Source organism: Scatophagus argus, chromosome 4 (genome assembly GCF_020382885.2).
Source record: "Scatophagus argus isolate fScaArg1 chromosome 4, fScaArg1.pri, whole genome shotgun sequence".
NCBI classification, from domain to species: domain Eukaryota; kingdom Metazoa; phylum Chordata; class Actinopteri; family Scatophagidae; genus Scatophagus; species Scatophagus argus.
The window spans coordinates 10,280,471-10,306,327 of record NC_058496.1 but is presented as its reverse complement, the minus strand read 5'-3'; the positions used below and the strand labels follow the sequence as shown (position 1 = coordinate 10,306,327).

At 39.1% G+C, this 25,857-nt stretch overlaps 1 protein-coding gene across 6 annotated transcripts in view; it reads right to left on the bottom strand.

Annotated features, from left to right (window-relative positions):
• The window catches only part of ccser1 (coiled-coil serine-rich protein 1), a 113,063-nt gene that overhangs the window by 57,384 nt on the left and 29,822 nt on the right, over positions 1-25,857 (bottom strand). For all 6 annotated transcript variants that reach the window (XR_006843251.1, XM_046387644.1, XM_046387643.1 and 3 more), the window contains exons 7-9: positions 18,890-19,067; positions 13,339-13,416; positions 2,930-3,007 (exon numbers count right to left, since the gene is read on the bottom strand). Coding sequence is in view for 5 of the 6 variants with exons in the window: in XM_046387644.1 (XP_046243600.1) it covers positions 2,930-3,007; positions 13,339-13,416; positions 18,890-19,067 (334 nt within the window). In the remaining variant the exon portion in view is untranslated. The remainder of the gene's footprint in view (positions 1-2,929; positions 3,008-13,338; positions 13,417-18,889; positions 19,068-25,857) is intronic.

The following is a 25,857-nucleotide window of genomic DNA, read 5'->3' as shown; positions in this document are numbered from 1 at the left end:
TGTAAATTCTACTGTTAGTGCTTTAAGGTTCATGTAGCACAGTAACTGAATTCTCTTTCTGTATCTATCGATGTCGCACTGTCAATGTTCACTTCTTTAAAGTGCTCAAAAAAGACAGTCAGCAAATGTGCTTGCCCAGACCAAGAAATAAATATTAATTACTGCTGCTATAATTCCACTGTTTTTAATCAGCCATTTGGAACACATCAAACTTCCTGAAACAGGCAAAATTCATTCTGGTTAAAATTCTACTTGGTCATACTACTATGATCTTTTGATAATCTTTTATCTTTATCACAGCTAAAAGTATATCACAAACTGAACTAGCAGCCTCCAGACTAATAAATCCTGATCCACTGAGGACTACCCCACTGAAATATTATCATCTTCAAAATACAAAAAAAAAAAGATTAAAAAAAATGAAATTTCTTCTCTAACTTCTAATCAGCTAATTCGTTTCATTTCTTTAAGTGTTTTATCTAATGAATTCCATTTCCTTGTGAAAGAAAATGATAATTAAATGTAAAACTCATTATAGATTATTACAGTCTGCTGTGTGTATTTATTAAAAATAAAACCAACTACAAGAAACGACTGACTGTGATTAAGAAGGCGCTTTACTGTGTGAGTGTACACCATGTTACATTGCCTGTAGACATGAATTTCTGAGAAAATTATTCTTTGATGAACTGTTAAACAGTGCCAACAGACTTAAACAGCTTCTTTCTCAAGTGGGTATTAAATAAGAGAAAGGCTCTGAGTCTGAACCATGGATAACATCAGACACACCTGAGTTTTGGGGAAGCTGTACCTGAGCATGTCGCTGTCCGAGTGGCCATTTAAACCTTCTCAGTTTAAACCTACTCGGTTTAAATCTGACGTATTAACACAAATGTGCTCAATTCTGCTATCAGCTGCACATTATGTGCACAGGGAGCTGAGTGTAGCCCACATACAAAGAGGAGAGAGGAGGACACGTGCTGCTGACAGGAAGGGAGAGAACATGTTATCACAGTCAAAAGAGGACAAGAGACAAATGAGAAAGAGTGAGAAAAATGAGATGCGAGTGCCAGAAAGCGATCAAACAAACAGATGCCAAATGAGAATCATGTCAGTGGGTCGGATTGGCATCTCTCACAACAGCATCATAACACTGGCACATTATCCTGCTAAGGCCTGGCATAATGTCTGCATTACATTGCTTTGAGAGAACAGGTGACAAATTACAGAGTTGCAGATGACAAAAGATGAAAATCGTTGCAGTATGGAGCATTCCAGCAGATGATCCAACAATCAAGCCTCCAAAAATGTGGAAAAAGTCATAGACAACACAATATAGTTCGCATATAAATTCCTATATTTCATGAGTATAATTTGATTATTACAAATATCCAAACATGGAAATGACTCAGTGCTTCCCATCCTTGTCTCCAGGAGCAAATATGTGAAAACATTTTTCTTCTCTCTTGGCTGGACTGGAGTCCCAATAATTTTGCTATTACATTAAGCTGGCGGGAACAAGCAGTTTACATTAACAAGGATGGAAAAGATGGGCTTGCTGGTGCCACGCCATGTGATATTTATGGTGTGACTTTGCGCCAACTATAAAGCCATTCTCACATTCATTTCCTCTCTCTTTCTGTGGTCAGTCGTTCTTGTCTTTTCACTCCATCCTGTGCTGTATGTAGTCTCGCACAGCAGAGCACCATCAGAGGAAAGAAAACTGTTTTGCTAATTCATGAGCAAAAGTAAAACTTTCCTTTCTCTGAAATTTATTTTAGCCTTTCTATAGAAGAAGGATTGTTAAATTTTTAAAAAGAGATGAAAAAAATTTGTCAGGCAATTAGTCTTTAATTTATACCCATAAAACAAATAATTTAAAAACATTCAAGCTATTTTAACTATTAATTTCAAAGTTTAGAAAAACAGAGACCAAAAGAAAGAAACTGTTACAGAAATAAATTTTGATGAGCAAACCAACCTCAAATTTCTCAATGTCTGAGAGAAGAGCTGCTTCTCTAGTTACAAAGACATTTTGTTTTACTGGATTCATTTATACTAAAACATATAAATATACAAATATTCAACGGCATATACTGTATGCATTTCACTCTCATTTCACAAGAGTGGTCAATCTTTTGCTGTATCATCCCAACGTCGTACAATTTATAGCTTTCCAGTCTTGCTTTCTTATTTTACAGTCTTAGTAGGACTACAAAATAAACACAAAATCATTTTATTCTGTCAATTCAACGCATTCTCCAAGGACTTAGTACACAGAGGAAAATATCATTACATTTCAATTATTGCCTTCTAAAAAAAAACCCATAAAAAAGTCATTTTTAAAGTCCAATATCATCCTTGAAAAACATGGATTTTGTGGGTGTAAAAATAATCAAAATGACTGCAAAAAATGATTCAAGTGTCAGGATTTGGAGTTTCTTTAGTTTGTTTTCTGCTATATTTTGCAATTTTTCTCTCCTTGTGGCTGGTTTAGTTCTTTACTTCCTGTCCTTCCCTCCTTCACTGATTGTTTGGCCCGCCTCTAGTTACCCCAGTCTTTATATACCTGTGTTCTCCTTGTGTATATTGTCCATTCATTGTGCTTCCAACCTTTATGTCATTCTTGTGCTTCCCTGTGTTCGCCGAGTTGCCTGTCTTAGATTATTTCTTTGTTGGGACTGTATCTGCTGGACTCTCAGCTGCCTTTTGTTTGCACCTGTTTCATTTTGATTAAGTTCTTTTATTAAAGTCTCCTTATATACCTAATCGCTCATGTTGATGTCTGCATTCTGGGGCCCTCCATTTCGTAATTCTTAATAAGTGGCGTAAAGACAAAGTCAAATAAAATACAGATAATGTGTTGTTTTGCAAATTCCAACACCAACCTGCCTGTTCTTATGTATATTTTCTGGTTAGTGCATCTTACCAGTTCACTTTGGAGTCTGAGAATCAGTTCATCTTTCTCTTTCAGTTGTTGCAGCAAGGCTTCCTCTCTGTTCGGATCCTAAACAACAAGCAACAAAACACCATGTTACACATTACTCAGGACACTGCAGACAGGAGTGATTTATCCATGGGACCATATTCCTGCAAAAGCAATACAGAGAGCCTCAGAGAATGAGAACATGTGACAAAACTGCATGATGTGTGTGTGTGTGTGTGTGATTCCCTGGCTGTTCCCATAAATGTTTGCGTGTGTTTGCAAGTGTTTTATGTGCATTTATGGGTGTTTGTTGCTGGTCTTGTGTGTGTGTGTGTGTGTGCATGTAATAAAGTTGTCACGTAGAGCATGCAGGACTGTGATCTCTTCTTCTCTCTACGTCTCTGTGATAAACTTGGTGCATCCTATTGTGGAGTCTCAGACCAGAAAGCACTTTAACATGACCTTGTGGTGTCAGAGGACGTTACTGTAAAGAAGAAGGAGAGGAGCAGCAGAGACAGAAGACGGAGGTGCAATAACAACACTAATAAAAATTACTTCAGGCACCTTTCAAAACAACAGTTACAAAGGGCTTCACAACAAAGAAAAAAATAAAATATCTTTCATTAAAATGTGCTTGATGTTTATGACGATAATTTTGTGTTATTTAAGTTGTCTGGCTCATTTATCCAGTGAACAAATTAACTTTCTCAAGTGAAATTATTACACAGGACTTGTGTTTAAAAGTTACTGAAGTGAAAAAAGACAAAATGTGTATGTCTGCCAGCCAGACTGTTGCTGTCAGGATTTTCTAAAGCCCAGTCATCTTCAGACCCTGGCTGTACTGTCGAGCAGCCAAGAGGGCAGCTGCTAAAGAATCTCAGGCTATGCACCAGCTCACGGGGAGGTCGAAAATCACAAATCTAGTAGAGCTCCAGATGTGCCGTTTCCATTCAAATATTGAGCTTAAAACTAGATTTGACAGGAAGCCAAAATGTGCACAGAGAGCAACACAGTGAGAGGAGAGAACAAAAGAGAAGAGAAGGAAGGAATAAGAAAGTAAGAGGGAAGAAGTGGAGAGAACAAAAAGACAGACAGACAGACAGATGGTCATTACCTCTTCAAGGACATAAAAGCAGGAGAGGGAAAAAAGAGCAAGAAAACAGGAGGAAAATTGGGGGGGGGGGGGCATGAGGAAAGGGGGACAGTGATAGAGAGAAGGAGAGGACAGAGAGGGCCTGAGGCTGAGCATGATGGTCTGAGACCGTGGGGAGCCATCTAGCTAAAGGACAGACAGAGAGTCAGAGGGAGACCACAGGGAACCATACAGCTACCACACCGTCCTTCAAATGACCTATGTGATGCAGACACGGACAGCAAGCCTGACATTAATATTCAGAAATGTAATGTAATGTTATTTCCACGCAAGTGTGTTACATCAAGAAGCCTTGTTCTAAGAAATGACTGCATGATTAAGACAATAATAACAAACAGTTGTGTCAACTTAGTCTTGATTGAACAGAAATCATGAAATCATGAAACACGGAGAAAATTTGTCAGTACAAAGTCAATAAGCAATACTTTCTTTTATCATCAAGAATAAGTTTCATACAAACTTTTATAGTGGGTTTGGCTTGATGGTTCAGATCTGGATTTTCTTAAAAGAACAAGTTCGTACTACATGTCATCTAACCACGTTGAAAGGCAAAAGTGTTTCCCTGTGCTGAAAGACTGCACTTGAAGGTAAGTTAAAGCGTATTCTTGATGCTTGGTTTTTCGCAATGAAGGCTTTGCTTTTCACAAATAAGGAAGCCTGACAGAGAAGTTTTACAAGATTTCAGAAAGGTTTAATTTAAGGTTTTTTATGACTTTTTTCATAACTGTTTCATAATCATACCAGCCAAAGTATGATGGAAAATAATCATGGACAATATGCCACAGAGTTATTTATTATTATATCACAGTGCCTCTCAACATGACAATAAATCGTGGATCCAGACAAGCAGCAGAAAATCGATTAACCAATGAAAAACGACAAATTCAGCAAGTTGAGTTCAAGTTTTTGCTAAAATCAAAACTTGGCCATTGTCAGACAATGAGCTTCCTAGCTACTGTAGCTAGCAGTAGAGATGGTGCTTACCAAAGGTGTACAGCCAAATAAATTTTGTAACTAACACTACTGACTGCATTAGTATTTTTGAAGGCATTAGAATTCAATTCTTTTGAAGACATTTTTGTTTTAAGCAAAGCAGTTTGATATAAAAATGAACTTTCAAGACCTACCGATTTCTGTCAAGGCCTGCTTATTTTTCTCAACCCCTGCCTGACCAATCCATGATAAGGGCTTATAACTAATACACACTTTCCATCCTAACTTTACAGCCAAAGAGTTTCACAGTTTCCAGGAATTATACAGGTCCAATTGTCTAATTGTTGTCTGAGGGCTTTACATGGGCAGAAGATAATGGTCAAGGAGGACACAGCTAAGAGCTAAGTGAGGACTTCCATGGTGATAAAACCAGTAAAATATCTTTCCCACTAGGAGACAGAAAAACAATTAACAAGAACAAAACCCAGGTACTGAATCAGAATGGACTCTGATTATCTGGCAGGATGCCCATATGCTTTCCTACTACCGAAACACACAGACACACACACACACACAGCAAGGGCAAAAATTACTAACATGAGATTTGGATGGGACTGAAAAATCACTAACATGCTGTGACAATTACGACATTAGTCAGCCTCTAAAATTAATCTCATCCGAATAGGACTGAAGGCTGTTCTAAATGAGCTGTCTGGCTGCAATCGCAGTGTGTCTGTGTGTGCGCGCGTATGAAGCAGTTGTGTTTAAGATGTTCTGAACAGGCTTATGACTAAATCCATGTAGACATTATTGACTTGTGTGGTTTATTTATGGGTCAGACCGGAGCTTAAGAGTATTAACAGCAAGAAAGTGAAGAAGATGGTTAGTGAAAAAAATACAGAAGGATAACAAAAAAGAGAAGGAGATCGTGTGTTCTTCGTCTAGGGCCATGCAAAGTTTAAAGACAAGGGACTGGACATGATGATCAGACCTCAATCTAAAACAAAGTGTACTGGCATAACTTTATTGTCATTTGGCTCAAATACCCATTGCTAAGCAGCTCTATCGTTTACAAAAAGAAAAACATTAAACGTAAAACTAAAATGAGAAACTTTATTGCTGAAAGAAGCATCACAATGTGCATTAAGTCACCCATCAGGTGGCATTCCAACCGATTTTTCAAGGCTGAACTGAACGGAAAACGGCTGTGGGAGAAAAGTGGGGCATGTGAATTTATTTCTAATGCGATTGGAATGGCCTCAGAGGGGATAAATCTGATCAAAATCATTGGAGTGCATCCACTTTATGTGATTTTGAATAGAGGTTGGAGCCACTCTATGCTTGCAATTAGCAACAAGCAGAAGAGGGTATGAAGATGAATTACATTCCCCTTGTTAGAAGAAATTATTCAATTTGTTCACTTTTTTAAAAAAATACACATTTGAGAAAATGTGAGGGCTGTTTAGCCATTACTGCAACATCTTTGTCTTCAATTTATCAAAATGCATATAAAATTGGGAAAAATGGATGTTAAGAATAACAACATGATTAAACGCATTCTCTTTGTTATCTTAATTCCTGTTTATGCACCACCAACCCATAATTTTGCACCTCTTAAACTACACGTGTTTGTAACATGAACAAGCTTGAAGGGATCTAAAACATAATTATCACCATGACCATACACACCTGGAGTGACTACATTTTAGGCAACCACAGGTGTTTGCACAGCAATAATTACATAAAACTTAAAAAACAAAATAAAGAACAGAAATGAACCAAAAACAAAACAATAAGGGATGATCAGAAAGAATGTTCAAATGTTGAGTCACATTTAGTTTAACAGTCACAGCCACAACCAACAGCCAAAAATTCTCGAACCATTTCCACACAAAACTCCCTTTACTATCATAAACTGAACTCTAAGCCTGTCATAGGCAAGATATGATGATCTCCAATTAGGCCTGGGTGGAACTGGAGTTTCTGACATCAGTATACATCTTCATGATATTACACAAACAGGTCTTCATGTATAAACCTAATTTCTACAAACATGTTACTTGTAGTTGAACTGCGAATTAGTTCTGAACATGTTTGACATGTTTGAAAAATTCCAGCACGCAAATCAAGCATTTTCTTGTAAATGCACTGCAGAAGAGCACTAAAGCACTTTAATGACTGCCAAAATAGTCTACACAAAAAAAAATAGTGCAAAGTGATGTCCTTAATACATTGTATGAAAACAGAACACAAAAACCGGGTACACAAAGTGCCACAACATGGTGTTCCTCCAATGAAATGAACACTGGAAGTAAACGGGTTGCGTATGGGTACTACAGCAAAGCACTTAATTCTTAATATTCACAACCACATTAGGAAGAAATAGGTAGTCTCAAAGAAACATGCATAGACCTGCACACACTGATCCAGCATTAAGTTGCCAACCTGCAGCATGAAATGTCTGCCCATGTCTGTATCTATCTTTATTTATCTGCTTGCCATCTGTGTTTGTCTACTGCACTAGCTACTGAGTTTATGTCTGGCTGACTGACTATAATTATGGCTTTAATGGTGTACTATTTATGCACAGTGACAGAAGAGGGCGAGAGAGGCAGCGTTAGTGTAAAAAAAAAATAAAAAAATAAAAAAATAAAGAGAGGAGGTGACGAAAAATGTGTCATTTGCACATACAGATATGGCATCATGCCTTCAAGATTGGACAATAAAAAGCTGCAACCTTTTTCACCCGTCTTTATGAATTAACTCAGCTGTCAGGAAGGAGAATCTAATGACTGGGTCACCATTATCTCCCAAGCAAATACTGCCACTTTTTTCTTGCGTCCCTCGCATCTGATTCAGAAACACGAGCCACCCATTACCTTTACAGAACTTTGATTAACACGTTCTGTGCATCTGTACACATACATAACAAGCATCAAATATAAACTGAAGGCCATGTTGCGTCTGGTGAAATGGAGCATTTATTTGTCATTAGAGGTGCTCAAATATACCTCAAAAGGCAGGAAAAGCAACACCTCATAAAGAAACAGTAACCTGTCAAAGACGATCTGGAGTATTTGACAGGTTACACTATTTGAAACAGAAGAGGACACCTGCCTCGATATCTTAAAATGAAGCAATGGCTATTGAGCCGCCTTGTGTCAGGAATTATGAAATATGTCTTAGAGGTAATTAAAATCCATCCATCCATCCCTTTTCTATACCACTTATCTGTCAGGGTAACGAGGGGCTGGAGCCTATCCCAACTGACTACAGGCAAGAGGCAGGGTACACCCTGGACTGGTCGCCAGCCAGTCACAGGACTGACACACAGAGACAGACAGCCACACATGCACACACTCACACCTATAGGGGCAATGTAGAGTAGCTAGTTGGCCTAATATTCATGTTTTTCGGAGTGTGGGAAGAAGCCGAAGTACCCGGAGAAAACCCACACAGGCACAGGGAGAACGTGCAAACTCCACACAAAAGGGCCCAGACTGGGATTTGAACCTGAATAATCCCCAAATACATCAACAATGAACTAAAAAAATATGTCATACATATAAGAGGACCAGGTGCTGGTGGTTCAAAGACAGACATTATTATAGTATTATTATACTATAGTTTAGATCTAAAAATAGCCAAGCTTCAAATATAATACTTGAGTATTTGAAGTGTTTTGAGCGAACTCTTTTGAAACTAAAAGCCACATCTGATTTAGACTTTTAAACTGCTCAGGTCGATTCACATTCACATTTCAAAGGGTGTCTTACTGTGAATATTGAAAACTGAGTGTCGTGGGAGAATATATAATATTAATCTAGTTTTCTAAGCTGTCACTGCAGCCTACCGTAAATCTCTTTCTGTCGTCAATGCTCACTTCACAACCTAGTTATGCTTTCCTCTTATCAGCACGTATCCTGCCTCGTTATTTCAGAAACATAGCGTTTGAATGTTGCGGGAGACCAGGAAAGGCCAGCTAACTTGAACCTTTATGTTCGTCCTTTTAAAACAATTATACCAAAGAAGAATTAGAGAACAAAAAAAGCAAAAACTGTCCATTTAAAACATAGCAGATCAGTCTAACGAGTGTTTGTACAACCAGCCTCTGACAGAACTGACCTCTTCTTCACATTTTGGTGCATTTAACATTTTGAGAGGTAAAAGGCCTTATAGTTTTATCTCAAGAACTATCACAGAAACACTGATGTAGAGGAACAGACATTTTGAAAAATATGAAATTCAGGAAAGGAGATCCCAAGAGCTCTTTTAATCACCTCTCCCTCTCTTTCACACATTAACACACTTTAGTTTGTGACAGCGTGTGAGAGAAACTCGCCATCCTAAATGTTAGTTAGAAATAGTGTTTGGGGAAAAGGTAAGCTGCAATGAGAAAGACAAAAAAAGAGAGAGACAAATACAGAGAGAAAGACAGACTGGCAGTTTGCTTTGTGCTCCTGCCATTTTCTACATGTTTATAGATGTGTGACGTGTTGTGTTTATGACGGCCTGTTAGCATGAGTTTGTTTTGGGCGTGGGCCTGTGAATCTTGTATCTTTACATGTTTTTGTGCGTACATTAATCTATTTAACCCTGTCATACTGTTGCCTCAGAGTGTAGAAAAGTCTATAATTACAAATTTGCACTCATTACAATTATACATTATTCATTTCTAATTATGCTGGATCTGACACAATGATAGATGTTTTCACTATAAAAAGAAGTTCCTCATGTCTGCTGTAATAAAGGTGAATGTACACCATTGTAAATTAATTAGGTACAAAAGTGGCTGTCCTTGTTTTTTTTTTTTTGTTTTTTTTTTTAAGACACTGGTGCTAAAAACACCCTACAACAACTCTAATGTGAGATTTTTTTTATTACTTTATTATTTCTGTCTTCTAAAATACAGTAGAACAGTTTAACTGGGACAAAATCTTGCAAAAACCATGTCATATGCATTGGGTCTAAATTAAACTAGGGCGCACTGTGACACTGCAGCCTCTCAGGTGGCTACCGTAGATTATTTTTACACCCATAGAGTCGTTTTCTGGAGTGCCAGGACAAATTCTCTTCTTCTTGCCCCTCCCTCAAACCCTCTTTTTCTTCCTTCCCCTCCCTTCCCTCTTTCTGGCCCTCCTCCTCAGACTCTTCCCTCCTTTTTCCTCTCTGAGCTCCTTTTCTTACACTGCATTCATATTCTCCTGCATTAGTGGGAGACTTTAGTCAATGTCATCAAACTGACTGCATTCTCTTTTGCATATGCACATCAGGGCGGCGATATCTATAGATTTTAGACGATTCTAGATGATGATCATTGAAAGTGGCCACAATCTACTTTTCAGGCAAGTGACAGAGATGTTGGTTTTTGTTATGTCCTCTTATCTTTGTTTAAAAACTGCAAAGTGTCTTCCACACAAAGACCACCTTAGGCAGGCTGTTCATGGTATATTAATAGACATCAGCATATACTGACCCATTGAACTGGATTGAACTGAATTGAAAAACCAAAAAAACTAAAATGAAATGAAACCTACTAGAAATAGGGGGTTATTTTTTCAATATTCCCTCATAATCATGTTGACCCTAATTGTGATTAAATAAATTGTGATAGCTTTTTGGCCAGGTCACCCACCCATAATACATGAGTACATCAACTATAGCCTCCACATTTTCCCATACAGTCTTTCTCCCTCATCCCCTCGCTCCTCAATCTGTCATATTTACGTAGAACAACATCCTATCCTCAGCACTGCAACTATTTCATCACATTCAGCTTCTCCTCATGCAAAATCCCCCCACCATCCTTATGTTTGTTTCTTTTCCATGCCTCCAGCTATGTCAAAAGGTTAGCCTTTGCCTCCCACCTTCTTACTCATTATCTTCTATATATACACACACACATGATTCTCTTATTCTTCTACCTGTTTTCATCTCCTACCTAACCTAAATTCCTCCAGCTCTTGCTGATGTCTTGCTGTTCCTTATATCAATCTCTATACTGCTGCAACCCCATCTCTCCCTTCGAGAAAATGAGTCCCTTTTCACCACTTCTGGTTGGTTGAGGCTTGGAATAATTAGGATGAATCCCCCATTGCTAATCGAAAAACACATACTACTTAATACTTTCAAAAAATTTGCATTCTTACGACTGACAAGTGAGAGATTTATTTTCCATCACTGGTTAAGAGCAAGAAATTAGTCCAGATTTTCTTAACACTTGGAGGCCAGATGGTGTTTGTTCTTCATTAAAAGTTTGGCATACAAATATTATAATATTCTGGTGCATAGCATTCTTAATAATGAACAGCGAAGTGAAAAACAAGAAAGGAAAACCAAATCCTCACATTTTCTTCCATCCCAACACCCAAGTTTCACTGAATATCTTTTGAAATGTTGAAACATTTTGTCCATCTGTTTGTATTCCATTGTGCATTAACTGAATACACACATTCAAATACTGGATGTGTCAAATAGCTAATTAAGTGAATCGTGCTATTATATATTAGAACATATAGATAAATAGACCTCAATGTTTATGTCAAGCCAGTTTCTGTTTGACTGTAATATCTTGGTACCCAAACATGGTCAACCTTCACTACATAGATGTGTGATGAATCTTTATAGGACTTTATAGGACTTTACCACTGTAAGCTTAATCTAAAGAGACGAGACAGTGAGACAAACTTTAGATCCATTTGCATGACTGGATTACAGGTCACATTTTTATATGTGTAGTTTGGACTGTTTAATCAGACATATGCCCCAATTTTTTGTCTAACCTCTCCAAATTGGACTCTCCCAGTTGTCCACCTTCCCTGTTTGTCCATCCGTACATTCCTTCATGAGCCAGAGCGGCTGTCTTCATGCTGTGCGCCATCCTACATTTTTAATTTTTCCTTATCATCCAGCTGCCACAGATACTCCATGTAGGTCAATAAACAGGGCATGTACTCTCTCTCACACACACACACACACACACACATACACTCAAATAAATGCACACAAACAAACGCACAGTGACAAAAACTGTATATTGTAGCCTTTTGTTAAAAAAAAGTGTGCACACACTCACTCATTGTGCACTCAATAAACAGCCGTGCTAAATATTTGTTGGCACTGTGTCAAATACTGGAGCCCTTGCTTGTATTGTGTTTTACTGGACAATATTTTAAGGAGGGCGACGGAGGACAAAATACCAGACTCAGCTTTCAATACAATGCAGATCAATAAAACACCACCACAGGATTTAAAAGAGGACCACAGAGTTGAGGAGTCTCGTCCCTTCTGCTTCTCTCTACTCTAACAGTGTAACAAGAACTCTGCTGCCAGCCAACTAAATCCCAGAGAAAAGCTTGACAAAAGCCCTCTCTTGGTAAACTTAAACCCCGCTCACACACACGCACTTGAGCACTCACACACACGCACACACACACTCCCTGCAGAGATTAAGAAATCTCATCTAGACCACACAGCTCTGATGGACTAGGTTGACAGAGGGGGTCTGGGGCCTATCAAGACAAGCAAAGCTCTTTGCCCTTCTCTCATTCAATTTATCCCCACCTCTTGCTCTTTTTGCTTCTTCGTTTTTTTTTATATTTTCCCTCTACCTGTCCCTCCCTATCTTGCTCCTCTTTCTTCCTATCTGATTTCTTTAGGATTCATTAGAAGACACAAATTTAAACAGAATGTGTGGAAAAAGATGGATTAAACTATGTTTTGCTGTAACACTTTAAGCAGAACAGCTATGACGTGCTTTTATTAAACTTTTACGTTCCATTAACTCCATGATGTGTTTGCTCACTGAAAATAAAAATGTAAACCACCGTCCTTTTTGTGCATTGATGAATCAATTAAGGTTTAATCAAAGAGGACAAAAATGGCGACAAGAAAGTCTGTGCTCCCCCAGTGCAACACTTTTCAGAAAAGAAAGCAAGAAAAAAAGGCGAACATGGAGGCACAGATGACAGGAAGATGAAGTTCACCAGAGTTTATCTACATCTAAAATAGCTCTGCAGTAACATTAAAACAAGCTCACTGAAGATTATAATGGATCCTTTGACAACAACTGTGTAACTGCTAATCAAAATTTCAAAATTTCTGTCCTGTCAAACAACAACCAATCAGGCAGAAATTCTAATTCCCAAGTGTAAAATTAGCCCAGTTCTTTAGTCCAACAGTATTTGTTTGAACGCTGATCCAGGCTGTTAACTAAACATTCATAAAACATTTTTCCTTTCTCAAACACAAACACATAAATTCAAACACAGAGCAAATGTATTCTGCACATGCACAAAGCAACATAGAATAGTACGCTTTAGGTTACCTTAAATGGAAGGGACTTTTCACTGCAAGGGCTAATGGGTAGAGACTGGAGGCTGCTGGCAGGACTTGTCTCCGTGCTCTGCAAAAGAGAAAAACATAAATATAAAATAACACCAAGATGAGGTCTGTGATATATCCTGTAATTGCTGATGATAAGCTAGTGATGTGCAAAGAATCAGTTTCACTTAGTGCACATCCGTTTGTTACAAACTTAAGGCATCTGCAAGTATTTTAGCCTTTTAATTCTTCCAAAATTTAATTTAGGTGCTAAGCAATATTGGCAAAAACATTAGAAGTTTGGCTCCACATTCAATAAGCAAACAGAGGGAGGTATAATAGACTCATTTAAACTGCAGCGCAGAGAACCTAACTGTAGTGGTAACTTTTTTAAAGAATATCTACCGGGCGGTATTACATCTAGTCTCTTAACCTGGGTTTGAAGCACCTTTGGTTCACAAACATGTAGGACAATTAGTTTCAGAAAATTTGTCTTTATTAACATAGGTCCATGTTGGAACTGCCAGTATCTTACATAACTTCTGTGTTTCCTAAAGCCAGCTGTGATCAGACACACTTTGGCTCAACTCCTCGACACACGTGTTTCCTGGGCAGAGATCAGGGGCAGCTAAAGGGGCTTTCAAAACAAGCACACACACACACACACACACACACGTTCCTAAAAAAGAGCAGATGCTGGTCTAAATGTCACCTGAGAGGGTTTATGATAGGACAGACAAAAAAGTGGGAGCAATAAAGTCAGGTCTTCAGCCGGACTGCTGATATTAATGCAAAAATTCATGGTAAGAACATGACAGCACACACAAAGAGCTAAAAACTTGCTCCACACACTGGGTTTTCTGATAAGGTCTGTTTCTTACCATCTGCTGCCCTCTTGCAGATTTGTATGCATGCTAACCGCTCTGTTGTGTAAGAGGGAGATGAGGATACTTACAATCAAGACACCCCAAAAAGGTGCTTTGTGGGCTAAAATCCTGTTTGCGTACACTTTTGGCCTACTGTAAGGGTTTTGAAGCTAACTCTGAGACACATTGGAGCCCAAATCTTTGCACAGCATAAACTTGATGCTTTATTGGTTTGGCTGACCTTTTAAAGAAGCATGCCTCCCTATCAGAATTATAGGTGTGCTATGGCGTCAGGCCCTCAATGTGTCATCTGTGATCAATGCCTTTCCCTATGTAGAGAGACAGGCGCACACTTACTGACACCCAAACACTCTTCTCTCTAACACATACACATTCTCTTTAAGGTCACCCCTGTCCCACAGGCCTTAACACATAACTGTCCCCACAATTAGATGTGGTTCAGTAAAAAGTCTTTCAGATTTAAGAATGGGGAAAGCTGCCTAGGAGCTCTGGATTTAATGACTTGCACTACCCAGAAGCTAAATGTCTAAAGATGATGAATGGCCTCAGAAAGGAAAGCAGGTTTTGTAGTTTGACACACCCTTTTAATCACATTCACACATCAGTTTAATCGAGACATGAAAACCTTCAAATAACGCAACATGCTTTCATGTACACTCTTTCTTTACTGGCATTTGGCTTTTAATCAGAAGGCAGTACCATTAGCAACATACTATTATTACTATTACTACATAACTACTATTTAGTGAGTTCTTTAAATTTGAAATACCAACTCTCCTTGGGTATTGCTGAGATTTTCTTTGTTTTTTAACACTGGGACCTCATGCTCTCATGTTGAACTAAAACTACAAAGATATAAATCTCTGTTGTATGAGTTTATTTAAAATTTTACTGGGGCTTATGGGTAGCATATTGCTCAGTCTGCTGCTCATGTCAATCCTAACCCCTCCCATAAAATGGTTTAATGATAGCTACAGCGATGAAGACTACTGCTGGAAATGTAATGAGCAAAAAGCATATTTTATCAGCTAGCCTTTCGAGCTGCCGAAAAGATTTGGTGGATGCAGCAAGAACAAGCGACTGCCACAAGTCAAGCAGCTGCCTGCGGATGGACAAAGGGGCTGCAGAGGGACAAGCTAACTGGGTCTGACGGTGCATACGTGGATGTTGTACAATCATGCTCACAAAGACTGTGAGTATATTCTGTAATAAATGGGACAGTCACAGTTTTGCTAGAATCCATGGCTGACATTGACAAATGGGGATCATTGTGTTAGGCAACATTAATGCAACCACAGACAGTGACATTTTAGAAATGTTCCTCCGTGCAACCAACAGGATAAATTACTGAAAGACACATAAATCAAGGCTGGACAGAGTCTCTACAGCTGGCCTAAATAAACTTAAAAAATTATAAAGTGTGATGTATTATCTGGTCTGCACGTCATCTTCTGTGTCTTGTGTAAAACACTCTGGTTTGTCATTGTGAATTTTTAAGTCTTTACTACATAGGGAGAAATGATAGGAAATGAAGAAGAAAGATGCGTCAAAGTTACCCTGGCCAGGCTTGGACTGTTGCAGTTTGTAGTGTGTGCCTCAACCTCTAAGCTTGTTTATCACTTAAAGAATTACTTCACAAATCGTTTTCTTCATTTTATTAAGTTGTTCAAGCCTGTTACCACACAAATGATATTTTAAGACAATCTATTAAAACATCTACAGCACTCTTTGCAGGAGTACTGGGGCAAAGAGCAGAACAGGCGCAGAAAATCTAGAAGATAATGAGATAAATAATGGACTTTTGAACTTGAGTATTTAGCTTATTATGCTGCATGAGGCATTTATGGTACTGCTTGCATCTTTAAAAGAATCTTCCAGTATTTTCAGTTGTTTTGAGGACGACAAGAATGGAACTGTGCTGTGTCATGTGTGACATATAAAGCTGACCAGAGTTTTGCTGACACTGAAGACAAGTAAAGTAGGGGCTACAAGTTAAGGTAAACAAAAGAAAGAACAGATTGGATCTTAATACCAGAAGGTCAAGCAAATAATATGCAAAGTATCCAGACATGCCGAGTCACCCTCCCCTTGCTGCAGAATGGATTACATCCAATGATGGAAGGTAACAAAATTTGCAAGTTAATGGCAAAACAGAACAAGCAAAGAGGGCAAAGTAGCTCCTCTTTCATATTCATGTTCTGTTTCTGTGTACTTTCTCTCTTTTTCACTCCCTATAGTCTCTCCAACACCACTCTAGCTTATGTCTCTCTCCATTAATTATCATTTTATCATTTTCATGTCCCATGTCTCGCTCACACTGGTCCTGGGAGGACAAAAATTCACAAATGAGCAGTAAAGAGAAAGGGCGAAAAGCATATATATGCCTCTATGGACTGTAATGCACATCTAGCTTTTATCTTAGTTTAGAGGTACTAATGGTGGGGTGTTAGGGAAGGTCTGACCACCCTTTTATATGTCTTTTTGTGTATTTGTATGAGTGAGTGTGGGTCTGTATAGTATTTCTGTATTTGGTCAGTCACCCATGTAGATGACAAGAAAACAGCAGCCAGACATTGCTAATGGATGTTCTTTCAGCTCAAACTTCCACAGCATATGGCATTACTAACATCTCTCTTTGGTATGTAAATGTGTTACGCACTTTCAAAGCATACTGGCAGTGTGTTAGTGATAATATGAGCACTTTCATTCCAAAACAAAACATACACAAAATATCAAGCGCCACCAAACACTAGTTTTACTGAAGCCATGCTTAATCAGCTTTGAAAAACTTGAATAACAATTCGGCCTCAGCCATTTTCTGAAAGTGTAATTATCATTCTGGCCTGCTGTGGACTGTTCTTCACATAAAACTGGAATTTTCACTCAGCAGTTGATTCTATAATTCATAGTTATGACTGAAAGTCTGCCCCAAGTCAAGCTCTTGGCAATTTGCAATTATCCCAAATAAAGCATGTGAAACACATTTACCACTGTGTTCTTAAAAAAATCTCAACTAAAGATATAATGGAAATGTTCTACAAGTTTAAAAGCTAATATGTTATGTTCTATTTACATGCTGAAGTGAAGCAGTGCCAGAGTTAAAAAGACCACATGTCTGCACAGGGTGGTCATCACTACGGTTCCCTGGTTTTTACAGTTGAACCTTACGCAGCCATTACAACGTGTCAGTGCTTTACTAAGTGGCTATTACAGCTAATCACATCTATAATGGTGTGGATGTAATTTTACTGGTTTCCCGACTTTCACACTGAGATGGCCTCATAGCCTGAGGCGAAACTTTAGCTTTACGCAGGCTAAAGCACTTAAAGAGCAGAGTCATACACTGAAACAAGAGGATTAATGTGTGGAGTGTGAGTGCGTGAATATAAGAAACATGATGGCAAACAAGCTTTGCAGTTTCCTTCTCTAAATGTAGAATCTGATTAAGTTAACAAAACAGAGTGATTACAGAGACCTTTAAAGGAGGAAAAGCATTGACTCTGAGATGATCTCACAGAGCTGAAAAAAAGCTGATTAAAACAGGGAGTGAAGAATTTGTCAGTGGAGTAGAGCAGTGCACTAACTCGGTTCCAAATGCCAATTACTTCGTATTATTTGCTAACCCTTCATCCTTAGCTGGTCTAAAACGTATGAATGTGTTCCTTGATCAGAAGATAGTCTGTCAGCGTGTACTGTACTGTCCCCTTTTGAACCGATACCTGAAACTCAATACTGGTGTCAAACAGTACATTGTTTTTGGTGCTTTACTCTCTCTGCAATTAAAAATGTAATTTCAGTTGTAAAAATTGAGTTACCAGATATGGTGTAACACTGACACTGCTTCAAATGAGGAAACACCTGGCTGACTGATGGGACCAATATAAATACTATAGTAGTTAGTATTTATGTTGATAGAATATCAGTATAGTAGTGGACTAATAGCAAATATTAACAGCAAACACCAAACAAAAACATAAAAGGATGTATTAAATATTACGCAATTCACACACTGTTGGTTTCATGCGAAGGCTTTGGTCATCTTACTGCATTAGTCTACCAAATAGCATGTTGGTAAAGAATTTCGAAGTCAGTAGCCTAGTGTAGGCTAACACTATAAGAAAGAGAAACTTATTCAACTACCTGCATAATAAAATGAAGACAATGAAGTTGTCGATACCTCTCTTAAAGTTTCACGAGGGGCTCAAGTCTCCATGAACAAGCGCAAACATGTTACACTCTTGACTTGTACGTTTATTTTGTGTTTGACCTCCTCAGGTTAGACATGTTGCCCTTGTCAGCTTTCAAATCACAGAAATTGCAGTAAGCACTGTCTGAGTCAAGTTTTGAAATGTGCAGCCACGCTTGCAGAGATGATGATGATGTAGAGTGCTCTCTCTCATACTCCCAGATGTGCTGTCAGATACTGAAATTTGGCATTGATTATGTAAATGAGTACTACCCTTAAAATAACCTGGTACGCAACCCGAGGTATTAGAGGAATAACAATACATTCCAGCTTCCAGTTGGTACTCGTGTGCTTTGTATTGGTCAAATGCACTACCAGAACAGTGTTGTTGGGTGTAATCTTCATCTTCCATGCTAATGTCTCAGTCTATGAACCAATGTAAGAAGACTCTGTATGCTCACGTCTGTGTGTGCATATCCCACCTCTTGCAGTGTCCGCCTCAGCCTTAAAAGCAGGGTTTTGACAGCAGTACAATCTTGCTGCATCAGTCTGAGTGGAAGAGTTTCCAGCCCTGGAGGTAAAGGCTCATCTTCCCTCCCCAAACCCAGCCCCGAGCTCCAGTCAGCAGCAGGTAGCAGGCTGGTTGGACGGCTGGGCTCCCTGGAGGAGAGGTAAAAGGGAGAGCAACAAAGAGGTTTCATGTTAGTATGAGTCAATGTGAAAACTTGATCATCAACCTGTCTTTGCTGCTTCCAGCTGCTCCCCATATGCAACCAGTGAAATCCTTCAAAGGCTCTCTGCCTTACTAATGGTGTAGTGGATACATTACACAGTGTTGTCAAAATAGCATCTGCTTTGTTCCCAGAATCCTGAGTGACATCGTATGTGAGCAATGAATGTCCAAGTATAAGGTGAAAAGAAAAGAGAAATGAGGCAGAGAGAAAAAGAGAAAGACAGAAGAGAGATTTATGGGGGGGTAGAGGGGTAACAAAGGTCGGATGGAGGCCAAGACCTGGAACATTCATAGTGCATAGCAGCTGCTCCACAGGAGCCCGTAAGGACTCTATTTTAATGAGCACTCATTTCCGTAATGAGTCTGTTTTAAGATTACTTAAAACTGACAGCATGAGATGATAACACACTCCCACACAAACAGACAAAATAAAAGCACATACAAATGTCCACATTTGTAGACACATGTACACACTAATGGATTTATAGATCAAAGTCCATCTTCTAATCCTGCATCTTACCATCATTATCACTTCATTGTCAAGAGCTTTGATTCATTATAGTCCTTTGCAGCTACATGATCCAGTCTGTGTCCTTGTTATATTTTTTATTTTTTGAGATTCTTAATGTAGTGTTCTGTATTATTGCATGGCCTCAATTACTCTTCTTCAAAAACAAAGCAGTGTATGTGTTTGTGCGAGTGTGTATATGTGCAGAGGCACATTTTTAATTAAAAAAAGCTTTCCGTGTTCAGGACAGCAGACCTTCTAGCCCACAGATCGAAGAGATGAAATCTCTACAAAATAGTTCATAAGTCACTGTTTAAGACCTGGTTATTCACTCAATTCTTCTACACAGCTGTGACACCTCTGTGATTGTGTACGGCTGGATTCAGGCACACATGCACACATTAACCATACTGTTTTAATTAAATGTCCTATTTGAGAACATAGTCCATTTAACTGTAAGCAGGCCTCTGGCATTTAGTCTGTTGCATGTGCTCTGTTGTTTGTCTAACCTTAAACACCTATCTAGCACAGTCAAGGACAGGTACTGGGAGAAACTTTCAACAAGATTCAGATTTGATCAATGTCCCAGCAAACCTCATCTTTCTTTGTCTTCCAGCCAACGCTGAAGCTCAATTGTAGCAACACGGGTACAAACACTGACCTAATCTACAAAAACATCTTAGTCACTCATTGTTCAGTGCCCACTTTAATTGTCGTCCGTAAGAGAATTTAACCCAAAGCCTCATTTTTAACTGCTTATGACGTAAGACTACATTATATTTCCCCAGATTTGAAAACAGTCTCAAAACAAAGAACAAGATCTGCTTCTATTTTGGAGTTTCAACTGACATCTAGCCTGGTCACTCATACGCATAAATTGTCAAATACATTAGGAAAATAAAGGCAACAGTTTGCTTTATGATAGTTTTGAGACAATTGTGAATGTAATTCATGGCTGTATGGCTGGTTTTGTGGTTTGTTATTTTAATATATGTTATTTTGTGAGAGTAGTAAAATATTTTTTGAAACTCTCTGAAGAGTCATTTTCATTTTCTACCTTCTCATTTCAGGATTACCATTTACCTGAGGCTGAGGGGTACATCTGTTAGCACTCTATTCATGCAGCAACAACGATATGAGGAGACTGTCTCTGAAAAGTTAAACGCAGTTAGGTAGAAAAGGTAATGTGGAAAGAGGTAAGAGTACAATGACATGTGAGGAAAGAATTAATGAGCAAATAATTGATGCCGTTTGACTCTAATTTCCAAAAGGGACAGCCGAGCAGGGTTTTTTACCTGCTACACAGAGTCTGCCGTTGTAATGTGTGGCTCCAATGTGTGCATATTGAGTTTTGCCAAGCATGAATGCAGCTGGTTAGGTAGGACCTGAAAGCGTGGGCTACATTAAGTGGTACTGAATCAATTAAATAGATTGTTTTAACTACAAGATCGTGGATACACACTGATTTGATTGATTTATTTCAATGCGCAATGTTAAAACACCCCCAAGGTTGCTCTTTTGCATTGCAGTGCCTCTGGTACGATGAGGTATTTATTTTCATCATTCTTAAACAGACTGTACTTGTTTTGTACACAGCTATAGATAGTTTTCACCTGTTAAGTGAACACTAAGTTCTATGCATGCTGAAAAGTGAACCTTTAAAAAGCACAATGTGTCCTTTTTTTCAGTGACAGCAATTTAAAAGCAATTACAGTCAAATTTCCAATCAATAAAAATACGACGATGATCCTTGATTTGATTTTTCCAAATGCCAAAACCAGGGACACAACAAAAGCCTGCTGAATCTTCAGCATGAAGGCCAGCGTGCTCTGAAAGGTCAGAACTATTAACAATAAAAAGATAATGTTCCTTTCTCACAAGGTAAAATCTGACTTTCAGTTTTGTCAAGTTAATTCTGACTTGACACCTTCTCACAAGTTATCTAACTGTGAGGGAACAAACAAAAATGTCTTGTGTAATTAGAGCATTTCCTGATTATTAACTTATCTATAGTGACAGAACAATGCTGTTAATGTAATGTAATGTGATTTAATCCATGAAATTTGACAAAATCATAAGAGTAGAGAGAGAGCCAGTAAACAATTCCAGCAATCACAGGGTCTCAAAGAAACCTGCAATCAAGACACCGTACAGATAACTAAAATGAAGCAGTAGATTAATCAAATGTGTCTGAATAAACTAAATTCCTGTGAGAACATTTCTCTGCCAAGTTGTGATATTTTGACAGAAGTGCATAAAGGGTGACTGTGTATCTCACCCTCCTTATGACATTTTGAAAAGGTGAACTGAGAAATACCAACCTCAAGTCTGAAAACCACAAAGACAACCAACGAGTTCACAGTCTGCATATCAAGACAAGGAGGAGCGGGAGGGATGGTGGCGAAGAGCGGCAGACATAGGTGCTGAAACGGGGAGCTCTTTATCATCAAGAGGCTGTGTTGGCTTTGACCGATAGCCATTTAGAGGGGAGGTGGGAGGAAATTAGATGCCTTTTGTCCCATTCTCCCAGAAAAATTGCTGTGTAAATAGTGGCAGGGAGAGTTAAGTCAGACAGAAAATTATTGAGGAAAAATGTTCTTTGAGAAAAACAAGACCATATCACTAAAATATCCATCAACATAAGCCACTCCAAAGGCTTCTCGTGGAAAAGGTCAGACTGAATTGCTCCCTCGTTTGCCCTCATTCTTTTTTCTTCTCCCACCCCTCTTTCTTGATTTCACTATCATCCATTCACCTTCTTCCCCCAGCCCTCTCTCCATCTACACCTCCTTCTCACTCACGCTCTATTCATCAATCTGCAACCCTTGACTGCTCTCTTCAAGCTCCCCTCTCTCTTCTTTGTTCACCTGCCCTTCCCTTCCCTTCTCCACCTCCACCTTATCCTTTGCCCGAGCCCATGTCTTCTCTCTCTCTCTCTCTCTCTCTCTCTCTCTCTCTCTCTCTCTCTCCTTTCCCCTTTGCCCCCCCCGCACCCGAAACACTTTGACAACCACTACACTAAACTGATGCAGTATCAAAGCCTTAGGTGTCCCCCTGGGGATTCTGCTTTGCACCTCAGACAAATGTCAATGAAGCCTGCTGTCTTTTGAGGAGAGGTGAGTTCCGTCTGTCAAGCAGCCATGGGTGCTTTTCTCCCCCTTAAACTCTATTCCTTCGAGCTTTTGTTCCTGCCTGGCATTTCAGGTTAGAGTAAACTTTCTCCATTTATTTATCCGTTGATCTATCCTGCGATCCCCGCCAGGATGAATTGAGCCTAAATAAATGACACATGATCAATCACGCACTCTTCCCTCTGACAGCTTGTGTCAAGTGGCACAGCAGCAGTGCCACAAGAAAGTTTTTCCTTTCTGTCAAAAGTTGTTGTTTTTTTTTATCGTTTTGTTTTTGCTTTCCCACGTCTGTGTGCCTCTCTGAGCCTGACACCCTTGCCCTTTCTCTCGCTATCACCAGGGTTTTATGTTTGGATTCTTCTTTTACCTCTGTGGCGCACATCAAATCCAAAGACAGGAAAATGAGTGGGAGAAGGGTTCAAATAACACTCGGCTCCCCTGAAACAATAATCACAGCAGTGCCCTTATGCCAGGCATTTACTGTTTCAGGAGACGAGAAGTCGAATATTCATGGTTAAACTGAGCAACGGAGGGCTGTAAATGTGTTTTTACTGGAGGCAACATTTTTTAAATAACAAAAGTTCACCTTTGCAGTCAATTCTGGTTTCTTTATCATTTAGTGATAAAAATAGCATTGTGCAATGATTTTATTTGCTTCCACTTCAATAAATCAGCTGACCTTATCTCATATGAAAGTAATTAAACGTTGCTACGCTCACTAGTCGGCACCAGAAATATCAACCAGTTATTATATTCTATTCTATTAATGTACATTTAGAAGCTACAAAGCTAAGTATATGTTAAAACACAAAACTGGTCGAGTTGGTGACACCTTTGTGGTTTTGGTCGCTTACAATATAGGGAGGAACTTCTCAGGGGACAGATGTTGTTGGAGGAAGGAGACAAACACATTTCCAATATCTTAACAAGGTGGTTTAAAAAAAAAATTCTTAATTAAGCTTTTTTTTATCATAGGCAGACAATGCATGGAATTAAACAATGTAAATACTGTCTGTCAATCTGCCTTCAAGATTTTCCTGCCATTGCCGCAGATCCATCACACCCTTGCCACAACCTGTTTGAACTTTTCCCCTCTGGACAGCACTTCAGCCAAAACAACCAGACTCAAGAACAGTTTTTTTCTCCCAGGCTATCACTTTATTAAACTGCTGATATGGAAATAAGTGATTTGTATTTGTATATAGTATTGGGGCAGCCGTGGCCTAGAGGTTGGAGAAGCGGCTTGTGATCGGAGGGTCACCGGTTTGATTCCCCCACCGGACGGGCAGGAAACATTTGGGTGTGGTGGAGTGATTAATGCGAAAAATGCTCCCCCCCCTCCTCCATTAGCCGGCTGATGTGCCCTTGAGCAAGGCACTTAACCCCCCAATATGCTCCCCGGGCGCTTGATGCTGCCCACTGCTCCTGTGTGTGTTTCACTGCATGTAATTTGCCGGGTGCTGCATGTGTGTGTTCAACTAAGGATGGGTCAAATGCAGAAGACAAATTCAGTGTGTGTATGTAAAAATATATACAAAAATATATACACTGTTGATGTGCATGGTCATCCATCCTCCATCCACCCAGTACAAAGTATAATTCCTTCGTCTATTTAGCACTTCTTATTTATCCTTATTCTGTTATAGTTTTATGTCCTTCTATGTAGATAAGGAGGACAAGTGTAACCGGAGTCAAATTCCTTGTATGTGTGAACATACTTGGCCAATAAATCTGATTCTGAAAGTAACATAAACAAAGCAGAGGGACTGTATCAATGATGGCAAAGACCGCTCAAGTGCCAGTGTGAGTGATATATGCAAATTTGTCTGTGTGTGTGTGTGTGTACATGTGTGCTTTTGTATGTCTGTGTTTGGTAATTGTTTGAAGATGAAACATAGATGAAACATGACTTTATCTGGTCTGTAACTGCAGTCAAAAGTATACACTCTGACACACTCACACACAAACATACACAACCAGGAAGTGCACAACACAGTTGCAGACAAGTCTGTTCAGTGATGATAGATGTTGTACAGGCAGGATGCTTTCCTTTACGCAGGGTCATCTGTCTTTTTACCGTCATGAGTCGAAAGCCCGACACGCTCACCCCATTTCTCTTTTTTTTACAACTTGCATCTACCCACACTCACACACTGGTGTGGCCACACACAGGATAACAGGTTATATGTTTGTGTGCAGGGAATAGGACTCTGTAAAAGGAGTCAACTTGAGAATTACACAAATGTACAAAATCCTGATTTGAATTTACTGTGTATACATGTAGCATATAAGAGTTTGGTCTAGACCTGCTCTAATTGGAAAGTGTCATGAGACAACCGTTGTTGTGATTTGGTGCTAGATGAACAGATTGAATTGGAATTGAATTATTACACTGGCTAGTGGCTGAAACTGGTACTGCGTGATCATGTCAGTGTGAAGCTAACTTCACCCGAATCCATGGATGAAAATGCAATTAAATGCTTTCACAGAAATTTGTCACTCTGCAGTCTTTTCAGAGCAATTCCAAAAAGAAAGACAAAGTAGACAGAGGTGTGAAAAATGCCTCCTTTCTTTCAATTGCACTCATTCATTTTTTGCTCCTTCAGTCCTTGCAAAACATTTTATCCTCCATTCTCCTCTCTCCTTCCATCTTGCCTCCCTCCTTCATTGCAATATGTAGTTTTTCCTGTTTCTCTTGTTCCCTTACACTCTTCTTTCCACCCTTCTGATTCACCCCTCTCCCCTCAGAAGCCATTTCTCAACAGCAGAGTTAGAAGTGATCCATTTCACCAACCTGAAAAAGCCAATTATCTGCCTTTTTATGACTTTCATTATTTTATCACTCACACAGTGTTTTATTACTGGGCCGATGGCTCCCAGCACTGACACATACCTGCACACACACACACACACACACACACACACACACACACACATCCACACAAGCAACAAACACAGAGGCAACGCTAAAAAAGACACACAATCCTCAATGCACACTTCGATGTCTGGGTTTACATAATGTTAAGTTAGTGTTTGAAATGAGAAATAATGACTGCTAGTCAAATAAATTATGTGTGA